We start from the raw sequence: 9,933 nt of genomic DNA on the forward strand, positions 1-9,933 counted from the left end.
GGCGTTTTTTGTGCATGCAGGTGCGAACGTGCAAACTGGTTTGACGCCGGGTGGCGTGTTTCTCAAGAGGAAAGCATCACTGCATCTGATGAAAAACAGGAATTGTTGACCTCTAGCGGTGAAAATGACACATTACAGCGACTACTGGTGAAAAGACTTTAATGATTGCATGAGTCATACAAATGAACAGATGAATACTCATGACAATGTCAAACAACTGTGGCAAATGTAATCAGATTACATAATAATGTCATGTGATAGGCTATTGGGTCAAGGATGAATGCCAAGTGGCAGGGGGCGTGGTCTCATGTGACGTCGGCGAGCAGGCCATTGAGGCGGCGCCGTCAGCGCGCAGGCCGAGCCTACAGAAGCAGCACACGTGTGGGAGGAGCTTGAGCACGTCGTCGCGGAAGCGCACGCCCACCAGCGCGTACATGACGGGATTGAGGCAGCATCGGGCGTACGCCAGCGTGCACGTGACGTACTCCGGCAGCAGGGCGCAAAAGGGTGCAGCCATCTTGAGCGACAGCACCACGCTGTGCGGCAGCTGGAAGACCACGAATAGCAGCACGAGAGCCACCATCAGCTTCAAGGTGCGCTGATGGCGCCAGCGCTTGGCCCGCCCCGCTGCGGTCCTCGCCCACAACACGCGCGCCACCAGAGAGTAGCACGCTGCCATCACCAGGAAGGACAGACCGAAGACGGCGGTGACCGCTCCGTTGGTGGCCATTTTCACTTTCCCGCTCGTCAGCACACCGCAGTAGGCGTCGCTCCCCGAGCCCGACACACCGGAGAACAAAACCTCGGGCAGGCTGAGGAGCGCCGCCGCCAGCCACACCCCCACTGCTGCCAGCTTCCCGCCTCGTAGCATCTGAGAATGCAGGCGCGGCTGAGGGCGGGCGACGGCCAGGTAGCGGTCCACGCTGATGCACGCCAGCAGCAGCAGGCCGCTGTATGTGTTGATGGCGTAGCAGGCGCGCATCACCTTGCACGCCGCTGTCGAGAAGATCCAGCCCACGTTGGTATCCGCTGCCTGCAGCGGCAGCGTGAGCAGCAGGAGCATGTCTGCCAGCGCCAGCTGCGACAGGAAGATGTCCGTCATGGAACGCAGGCGTCGGTACGCCACCAAGGTGACCATCACCAGGCCGTTTCCCGCCATTCCAAACAAGAACATGACAGCGAAAAGACACGTCTGGAACAACTTGATGGTCCGCTCGTGTTCGCCCGCCTCGCACCAGTCCTCGTATCCGTCCTCGTCCATCTCGCTACAATTCCGCAGCGATAAGTTGAAGTGGTCGTCTGCGTGGAAATCGTAAACGTCGAGAAGTTTCTCTCCCAAGTCCAACTCCATTCTGTGTACCAGCACATGCACGCCCGTCACTCACCACCAATGACAACACAATCCAACACACAATGCACGATACCGGACTATATCATACCTTCCATTGCAAGGCCAAAGTGTGGGGAAAGTACAGCCAAGTGGCGTAAACGTTTAAAAAGTGGACTCAAATGGAGTAAAAGTAGAGTAGAGCAGAACTGGCGTAAAAGAAAGTAATGTAAAAAAGTGGTATAAAGGTGGGAAAAAAGTTGTAGAGGTGGAATGAACGTGGTGTAAGAGTAGTGGAGTAGAGTAAACCTGGAATAAAGGTGGTACAAAAGTGATGGAGAAAGAAGAGTAAAAAAAAGTGGTGTAAAAGTGGAATAGGGTAAAAGTGGAGTGATCATGGTATAAAAATGGATTTCAAGTGGTGTCAAAGTGGACTGGTGTAAAAGTAGAGCTTAAGTAGTGTCAAAGTGGAGTAGAGTAAAACTGGAATAAAGGCAGCATAAAAAGAAGGGCAAAAAGGTGGTACAAAAACAGTGTAAAAGTTGTATAAGTGGAGTAGGGAAGAAGTGGAGTGAATGTGGTACAAAAATGGAGTTCAAGTGGTGTATAAGTGAAATGTAGGGAAAGTGGGGTAAAAGTGGAGCTTAAGTGGTGTCAAAGTGGGGTAGGGTAAAAGTGGAATAATAGCGTAGTGAAAGTTGTAGAAGTGGAGCGAATGTGGTTTAAAAATGGAGTTCAAGTGGTGTATAAGTGAAATGGAGGAAAAGTGGAGTAAAAATGAGCTTAAGTTGTGTCAAAATGGAGTAGGGTAAAGGTAGAGTATGGTATAAGTGGAATAAAAGTGGAGTGGGGTACAAGTGGAATAAAAGTTGTATAAGTGGAGTAGAGTAGTGTAGTGTGTAGTGTAGTGACCATGGTATAAATATGGATCTAAAGTGGTGGATAAGTGGAATGCAGTAAAAGTAGAGCTTAAGTGGTGTCAAATTGGAGTCGGGTAGAAGTGGAATAAAAATGGAGTAAAAGTATCCCGAGTGCATGTGCGTGTGTGGTAGTGTCATACCTGAGCAGCGGCCGCGTGAGTGAGACGTGCATAAGATGTTTGATGAGTCTTTCATCGCATGGAGTTCATCAGCCAATCAGGACATCAGTCTCTGCATCATGACCTGGTGACCCCATGTGACGTTGCCCGCGGCAACGAGCAGCTTAGACTAAACTCTGTTATTATTCTATGCATGTACGGCATTATAGTATGTATACTGTGTATGTGTGTTTGTATATATACTTGTATATACTGTATATATACACAGTATACATACTGTAATGCACCCTTGTATACTGTGTATATATACAGTATATATATATATACACACACACATACACAGTATACATACTGTAATGCCATACATGCATCGAATAAGAGTTTAGTCTAATATCTGAATTTAGTCTATATATACAACATATATACTGTATACAGTATATATAGTATATGGCGTTAAATTTGAAAGTAAACAACCAAATGACATAAAATACAAAAATACTTTGATCCAAATAATTAGTATTAGTATCTTTTCAATTAATAATTATATTTCATATCATTATTTTTTTTCAAACAACACATGGATGAAGTTAAAAAGCTGGATGTGTCTTATTTTCCCTTATTTATTGTGTCTTATTTGATTGTACTTATTGTGTGTTATTTACTGTCTTAGATTGTGGTATTGTGTTGTGTTATGGTGATGTGATGTGCACTTGTGAAACTTGACCCGGCGTTCAACCTTGAAGACAACCTGTCAAGGTCGCCGCACCCAACGAGCGTTTGACCACAAAGTCAACGCTGAGGCGAGGTGAGTGTGTACTTCTCGTACTTGACTTCCTGTCCATGTTTTTGCCTTCGCGTGGGTCATGTGACCACAAGTTAGAGCAAGCAAAAAGAGTCTTTCAGCATGAAGCCATTAGTGAGACTTGAACTTCCTGTAAGAACAGGAAATTTAGCTCTGCATTGTCCTCATTTGCGTGTGAGACTCCACTTAATGAGGGAGGAAATCCCCTAAGAGGCTCTGAGGGTCTCTGAGGGCCAACAGGAAGTGGAGGTGCCGCCCTTTGCCTTCTTTGCCGCTGACTTTTATTTTTGACCTTAAAATTACACTTTTTGGACACTTCTTATAACAAGTTGCACATGATAACTGATGCTAGCTCCATTTAGCTTCATTAGCACAATCAAACAGATCAGCAGACACGTGCACACACATGCACGCACACGCATACACACACACACACACACACACACACGCTCCAAAGAGGGTTGGTCTTCTCCCACCCGCCAGTCACCCTTGAAGCATCCACAGGCATCGAAGACAAGACTGAGTCGTCATGGCGCTGGACCTGCTCGCCATCATGTTCATCATCAGTACGTATGACGTGTGTTGCCTTGGTGCTACTTCCCGAGTGTCACGTTGTTGTTTGTCCTGTTGGATTCATTTTCAGGTTTGGTGGATCCATCCTGCACAGCGTGGATAGACCAGAACCAAACAGAACCAACAACAGGCCAGAACATTTCGTCTCCAAGCTGGTCCCAAACAGGCTCAGGTGAGTCCCATTTAGAGACGTGTGAGCCATTCAAAACTACGGGTATTTTACTGAATTGGGGCTCACCTGCACTCTCGTCTCCGTTAACTCGTTCACTGACTCACCCCTGCTAGCGATAGCTAAGTTAAAAAGTACACCAGTTATACGTGTCACTCTGTTACTCTATTTGCATTTGTATAAATGTATTATTCTGTGTTTGTGTAAAGTAGTATTTTATATTGTTTGTATGAATTTATGAGCCCTGTGGAAAAAGCTACATGATCAACTCCTTGCCTCAAACACAGACTTCACCAAAATGGAGCAAGTTTCACTGACTCACAGGTGCTCAACGAATACTCAAGTTTCACTGGCTCAGTGGTGCTCGACGCAGACTCGAGCATCACTGACTCGCAGGTGCTAGACGAAGACTCCAGCATCACTGACTCACAGGTGCTCGACTAAGACTCACGCCACTGATTCATGGACGCTCGATGAAGACTCGAGTATCACTGACCCACTGGTGTTCGATGAAGACTCAAGTGTCACTGAATCACTGGTGCTCGACAAAAACTTGAGCTTCACTGACTCACGGGTGCTCGACGAAGAATCGAACTTCAATGAGACACGGTTGCTCAATTAAGACTCGAGTTTCACTGACTCACGGGCTCGACTATGACTTGATTTTATTCACTCACGGGTGCTTGGTGATGACTCGAGTTTCACTGGCTCACCGGTACACAACAAATATTTAAGTTTCACTGACCCACAGGTGCTTGATGAAAACTCGAGTTTCACTGACTCATGGGTGCTTGAAAAAGACTCGAGCCTCACTCACAGGTGCTCGACAAAGACTCAAGTTTCACTGACTCACGGGTGCTCGACGAAGATTAGAACTTCAATGACCCACGGGTGCTCATTTAAGACTTGAGTTTCACTGACTCACAGAGGCTCGACTTTGACTTGGGTTTCATTCACTCATGGGTGCTTGGTGAGTACTCGAGCTTCACTGACTCATGTGTGCTTGAAAAAGACTCGAGCCTCACTCACTCACAAGTGCTCGACAAAGACACAAGTTTCACTTACGTCATCGGTGCTCGATGAAGTCTTGAGTTTCACTGACCTGCAGGTGCTCGATGAAAACTCGAGTTTCACTGACTCATGGGTGCTTGAAAAAGACTCGAGCATCACTCACTCACTGGTGCTCGACAAAGACTCAAGTTTCACTGACTCACGGGTACACAACGAAGACACGTGTGTGTGAGAGAGTTTTCGCGCATGTGCTTTGTGACAAGTGACTCAAGTATCCGATTCACTTCAGTGAGTGACTCGGGAGAACTCGAGTCATTAAAAGGAATGGAGTTTCGCATCACTAGTGTCAGTGGAGGTTCTGTATAGCAAAATGGTGTGTTGCCATGACAACGATGGCACTATCATGTCCATGTGTGTCTGGAATGTGATATTAGTGGGTTTTGCCTTTTCTTAAAAACTGTGGTCAAAAAAAGACTTGACATCTTTGAGTCTTTAAACTCAGTGGTGGTCTCTCAGTTACCAGGAGACCCACTTCCACTGAGGACGACCCGAGCCAAATCCAGAACCAACTTGAGAACCAAACCAGGCTGGTTGTGACTGAGGATGAGGGTGAGTTAGAAGCAACGTGCGCACATTCCACTCACCTCCAGTCACTTGTGTGTGTGTGTGTGTGTGTGTGTGTGTGTGTGTGTGTGTGTGTGTGTGTGTGTGTGTGTGTGTGTGCGCAGAGAGCTTCCAGGAGTATGAGGACCACCTGCTGGGGGGTCGCTGCCAACAAGACCTGCTGGTGGAAGCGAGTCACGCCGTGTGCGGTTCTGCCTTTCACCAGCAGATGGAGCACTTGGGACCTGACGACCTCTGCGTTCTGGACAACGTGATCCGGTAAGAAGTTCTGACGTGAAGAGCAATGTGGTGCACGTTGCTGACGGGGTCCGCTCGCCTCGCAGGGCGTACAACGACATGACGCTGTGCCTGGAGTCGCTCGCCCACTGGGCCGGCTGCTTCTATCCCAACGCCAACATTCAGGACTTCTTCCTGCTCGTCCACTCCAGCTACTTCCTGCAGTGCTCCCACGAGGAGCGCCACCTGGAGGACGCACCGCATTGGCTGTCGGTGGCGCTCACGCTCTGCACCGTGGCCATCATCCCGGCCCTGGTCTACCTGGTGGGCTGGAGGAGTAAAGTGGTTACGCTACACTAACATGCACGTTGAAGGATGTTCATATTCTTACTTCCTCTTCAGGTCCTACAAATTAAAAGTATATTCAGACAGGAAGTTTTTCATGTTGCTTTTATTGTTTGTGACATAAATACCATGCTGTTGAAGTCACATGATTTTAGAGCAGGAGGTCCAGGCAAGACAGTGATTGGGTCAGTGAAGTCTGTAGGCGGAGCGCTGCCCAAAAGAGGGCGGAGTCTTCACACTCAGATTTCATGCCACAGCACCGTGACCGTCTGACGTCTGAGACGTGGACCTGCTGAATTTGGACCCTGATGCCCCCTCCTGCCTGACCTTCCTGTGAAGGAGGGTGCTCATGTTTTTGCGGAACTTCTCGCCAACGAAGGCGTAGAGGAGCGGGTTGATGCCGCTGTGCAGCAGAGCCAAGCTGTTGCTCAAAACGAGCGCCATGCTAACCGCCTGCCGCATGCTGCAGTCAAAGCGGATCAGCTCTGCCCTCAAGAGGGTGTCCACCATGAGGGCCAGGTGGTATGGTGTCCAGCACAGCAAGAAGCCCACCACCACGGCCACGATGACCCGCATGGCGCGGTGCTTCTGAAAGCCTCGCGTTTGCAGCAACCTGGTGATGGTGATGCCGTAGCAGGAGAGCATGACCGCCAGGGGGAGCAGGAAGCCGAAAATGTGACGGAAGCCGCGTGTGGCCATCCTCCACAAGGGGGCGCTGCCTATGTCGAAGCTCTCTGTGCACAGCATCCTGTCCGAGTCCTGGTCCAACTTGGTGGCGTCGTTGAAGAGTGCGGGCAGAGCCAGGGCGCTCCCGAAGGCCCACACGGCGGCGCACAACAGCCGACTGCACTTCCTCTGCGGGCTCCTGAGCGCCTCGTTGGCGTGCACGATGACCAGGTAGCGGTCGACGCTGATGCACGCCAGGAAGAGGATGCTGGTGTAGAAGTTGGCCTCGAAGATCAGGTTGAGCGCTTTGCACATACCGTCGCCGAAGATCCAGCCGTGGGTCAGCGCCGCCGCCCAGAAGGGCACGGTCAACGCCATCAGTCCGTCCGCCACGGTCAGATGGAACAAGTACACGTCAGACGCCGTCAGCGAACGGCGACTGTGAGCAATAACGCACGCCACCAGCAGGTTTCCAGGGATGGCCAGGAGGAAGATAGCCGCGAGAAGCACGCTCAGCGCGGTGGCGGCACCGGCGTCCAGAGGGCGAACCTCACACGGCAGCGTGCTGGGATCCACCACGTACACCGTGTGGTTGCTGTGGGTGTAGTCATCCAGTATGTCGAAATAACCGTCATCAAAGGGCACGATGATGGACATGGCTCTGAAGAACACAAATTAAGAATCTTTTGGGGTTTTATGAAAAATCCAGGAGGTAGCAACGTCTCCCCCGCTGAGTGGAGCCTCTCAAGATGAGTAGAGAGCTCACCACCCTGCAGACAGACAGGATGGACTCTTTCCTAATTTCCTCTTACAACACTTCCTGTCCACTGGCAGCACCTGAGCTTGTTCGCATGGCGACAAGGAAACACACTTCCCCATCAGGTCATAGCTAATGTGTCGCCATGACGAGGGATGTGTGGCGCGTGAAGAAACAAAGCCAGAACACGGATCACATCCTGCACACTCATCACAGCCAATCATCAATCATTGATCACATGACAGCAGATCAATCCTTGCAAAGCTGCGAGTCGTGCAAAGGTGGCGTGAAAGCAAAAACACAGAAGACACAAACACTTTGTTACACTTTATTTGCTCAGGAGAGACACACGTGCACATGGACAAGCGTTCAGTTGAAGACATTGTCCCACACCTCCACCTTCATGATGGCCCTTCCCATGGGGGACATGGTGACTTTGATGTCCATCTTGGAGTCGTGGAAGTCGACGCAGCAGCCCTTGGCCTCCTCACGCACGAAGCTCTTCTGATCCTTGTCGTAGTACATCTCCTTGTAGAGCTTCTCGTCGGTGTCACGGCCTGTGGGGTAGAGGCCCACACCCAACCAGTTCTTGTAGAGATTGTAGTTGAACGGCACAGAGAACATGATGGCTAGCTTCTCCAGCGGGCTGCTCTTGTGAGCTTCAAATATCTCGTATGTGAGCACGCCCACGGTGCCCGACGTGGCTGCGGCGCTTTTGGTGAAGTTGCACACTTCGGTTTTGAGGGGGCGCACAGTGGGCTGGGGTGGGCTGTGGCAGTTGCCGCTGTCCAGGTAGACCCTGGAAGAAAGATGGACGTCAAGAAAGGAAGCAGATGGCTGGCCTGTCACCTTCTTGTACTGACTTGGGGTTCATGAGGCAGTATTGGCTGGTCAGGTTGGTGATCTCGATGGTGACGTTCCTGCGGCTCTTCTGGTTAGCCGACAAAGCCTCGGCGGACTCTGTCATGGCGGCGGCGGTGATGACTGCTGAATGCGACAACATACATCAAATTTCTGAGGTTGCTTAAGAAGGTATAAGAAGGACGTCTTTTACCTTTGGGATGACAAACGGGGTGCTCGTTCAGACGTCGCCGACAAGGAACACTGCTGTCTCTTCAAATGGGACCTTAGTGGGAATGTGCCGCACCTCAGCTACTCCTCCCACATGTCACATTTCACTGGCGGGGCGCGGCCAACCACAGCGACCTTGTAGACAGAATTCCGTTTGTATGTTGGGTCAATTATTTGGCCTCAATCCGGTTGGTTCAACATTCCGCACACCACACCCTGGGATCGGCTCACGACTTGTTTGGGGGGTTCTGCGGATCGGGCTTCTATGTAAACACAACGTACAAAAACGCGACATGTTGCATTGGCGCCACCCCCAACAAGACGGGCCACCTTCCAGACGTCTGGGAAGCGGGTGAGGCCTGACATGATCATGTGTCATGTTTATTGTTTGCTCAAGTCAAAGACGACACAGAGAAAGGCTTTTCAAGCTTTTATTCATTCAACAAGACTGCTTTTATTTTGACATCAGCCCATCCTGTCGTAAACTTCTACCTTGACGATGGCGCGGCCTTCGTCGGACATGCAGGCCCTCACGTCCACCTTGCGCCCCTTGTACATCACGCCCGAGCCGTCAGCCTCGTGACGCACAAAGTTGGTGAAATCCTTGTCGTTGTACATGTGGTCGTACAGCTTCTTGTCGCACGGCCGCGTGTGCTCGAACACGCCCACCCCCAGCCAGTTCTTGAATAAGTTGTAGTCGAACGGCACCGAGAACATGACGGCCACCAGCTCGTTGCAGTGGCGCTTATTCATGTCGAACAGCTCATAGGTCATGACGCCCACCGCCCCTGACGCCGTGTTGTCATCTTTGGTGAAGGAGCACACTTCGCTGTGGTGGGGGCGCACGGTGGGCTGAGGGGGGCTGTAGGGGAACCCACTCTCCATGAAGACCCTGCCAGAGTGACGCCGCCGTCATTAGCAGTGAAAATGCCAAGGTAACGCTAGCGGTTCTAACGAGCAGGAAGCTTACTTGGGGTTGGTGAGGCAGAAGCCATGGGTGACGTTGGAGACCTCGATGGTGCAGTTACGGTTGGTGGTCAGGCTGAAGGTGTGCGACTCTGCGGTCTCAGGCATGATTGTGCTGCTGAGAAGGACCCAAAGACAACCGCTGGACTCACTTTGACTTGAGGCACGCGTACACGGGAAGGATGACAGCGCTGTGACAACCGGCTGATATCTGGCGTGAAGACAAGGTGCAGGCCACGCCCCCTAACACGCCCACCCACCCAGAAGGAGGCGTGTCTGTTCCGGAGGATGCTGCTGTGGAAAAAAAACACTTATGTTGTGGTTCTGGACGAGGTGGGGAGGTCGGGCTCCAAGTTCTCCATGCACA

At 50.8% G+C, this 9,933-nt stretch overlaps 5 protein-coding genes across 6 annotated transcripts; 1 reads left to right on the forward strand and 4 right to left on the reverse strand.

Annotated features, from left to right (window-relative positions):
* Window positions 1-190: 190 nt before the first annotated feature.
* Window positions 191-1,351, reverse strand: ccr10 (chemokine (C-C motif) receptor 10). The gene has a single exon (XM_054752658.1). It carries the CDS (start codon window positions 1,349-1,351, stop codon window positions 263-265), a length of 1,089 nt encoding a protein of 362 aa, XP_054608633.1. The 3' UTR covers window positions 191-262.
* Window positions 1,352-2,794: 1,443 nt separating this feature from the next.
* On the forward strand, window positions 2,795-6,206 carry LOC129177869 (receptor activity-modifying protein 3-like). The gene is made up of 5 exons (XM_054769441.1): window positions 2,795-3,734; window positions 3,812-3,913; window positions 5,438-5,530; window positions 5,650-5,803; window positions 5,869-6,206. The coding sequence occupies exons 1-5, from the start codon at window positions 3,698-3,700 to the stop codon at window positions 6,119-6,121; spliced, it is 639 nt and encodes a 212-aa protein (XP_054625416.1). The 5' UTR covers window positions 2,795-3,697; the 3' UTR covers window positions 6,122-6,206.
* A 27-nt stretch (window positions 6,207-6,233) lies between these two features.
* On the reverse strand, window positions 6,234-7,429 carry LOC129177868 (C-X-C chemokine receptor type 2-like). Its single transcript, XM_054769440.1, has one exon. The coding sequence runs from the start codon at window positions 7,427-7,429 to the stop codon at window positions 6,353-6,355; it is 1,077 nt and encodes a 358-aa protein (XP_054625415.1). The 3' UTR covers window positions 6,234-6,352.
* Window positions 7,430-7,849: 420 nt separating this feature from the next.
* Window positions 7,850-8,672, reverse strand: LOC129177870 (DELTA-sagatoxin-Srs1a-like). 2 transcript variants are annotated; one of them, XM_054769442.1, is made up of 3 exons: window positions 8,584-8,672; window positions 8,393-8,516; window positions 7,850-8,328 (listed from the first exon to the last, which is right to left on the reverse strand). In XM_054769442.1, the coding sequence occupies exons 2-3, from the start codon at window positions 8,494-8,496 to the stop codon at window positions 7,899-7,901; spliced, it is 534 nt and encodes a 177-aa protein (XP_054625417.1). In that variant the 5' UTR covers window positions 8,497-8,516; window positions 8,584-8,672; the 3' UTR covers window positions 7,850-7,898. The 2 variants fall into 2 exon arrangements, with proteins under 2 accessions (XP_054625417.1, XP_054625418.1); XM_054769443.1 differs by having other exon boundaries at window positions 8,393-8,513; window positions 8,584-8,667.
* Window positions 8,673-9,023: 351 nt separating this feature from the next.
* On the reverse strand, window positions 9,024-9,778 carry LOC129177871 (uncharacterized). Its single transcript, XM_054769445.1, has 2 exons — window positions 9,571-9,778; window positions 9,024-9,492 (listed from the first exon to the last, which is right to left on the reverse strand). The coding sequence occupies exons 1-2, from the start codon at window positions 9,672-9,674 to the stop codon at window positions 9,066-9,068; spliced, it is 531 nt and encodes a 176-aa protein (XP_054625420.1). The 5' UTR covers window positions 9,675-9,778; the 3' UTR covers window positions 9,024-9,065.
* Window positions 9,779-9,933: the final 155 nt, after the last annotated feature.

Source organism: Dunckerocampus dactyliophorus, chromosome 2 (assembly GCF_027744805.1).
Source record: "Dunckerocampus dactyliophorus isolate RoL2022-P2 chromosome 2, RoL_Ddac_1.1, whole genome shotgun sequence".
Lineage (NCBI taxonomy): Eukaryota > Metazoa > Chordata > Actinopteri > Syngnathiformes > Syngnathidae > Dunckerocampus > Dunckerocampus dactyliophorus.

Coding starts and splice junctions, on each gene's coding strand:
- LOC129177870 (XM_054769442.1), bottom strand. CDS start 8,496: ATGACAGAGTCCGCCGAGGCTTTGTCGGCTAACCAGAAGAGCCGCAGG. Junction 8,329..8,392: donor TACTGCCTCATGAACCCCAA/GTCAGTACAAGA, acceptor TCTTTCTTCCAG/GGTCTACCTGGACAGCGGCA.
- LOC129177868 (XM_054769440.1), bottom strand. CDS start 7,429: ATGTCCATCATCGTGCCCTTTGATGACGGTTATTTCGACATACTGGAT.
- LOC129177869 (XM_054769441.1), top strand. CDS start 3,698: ATGGCGCTGGACCTGCTCGCCATCATGTTCATCATCA. Junction 3,735..3,811: donor CGCCATCATGTTCATCATCA/GTACGTATGACG, acceptor ATTCATTTTCAG/GTTTGGTGGATCCATCCTGC. Junction 3,914..5,437: donor CTGGTCCCAAACAGGCTCAG/GTGAGTCCCATT, acceptor GTGGTCTCTCAG/TTACCAGGAGACCCACTTCC.
- LOC129177871 (XM_054769445.1), bottom strand. CDS start 9,674: ATGCCTGAGACCGCAGAGTCGCACACCTTCAGCCTGACCACCAACCGT. Junction 9,493..9,570: donor TTCTGCCTCACCAACCCCAA/GTAAGCTTCCTG, acceptor TCACTCTGGCAG/GGTCTTCATGGAGAGTGGGT.
- ccr10 (XM_054752658.1), bottom strand. CDS start 1,351: ATGGAGTTGGACTTGGGAGAGAAACTTCTCGACGTTTACGATTTCCAC.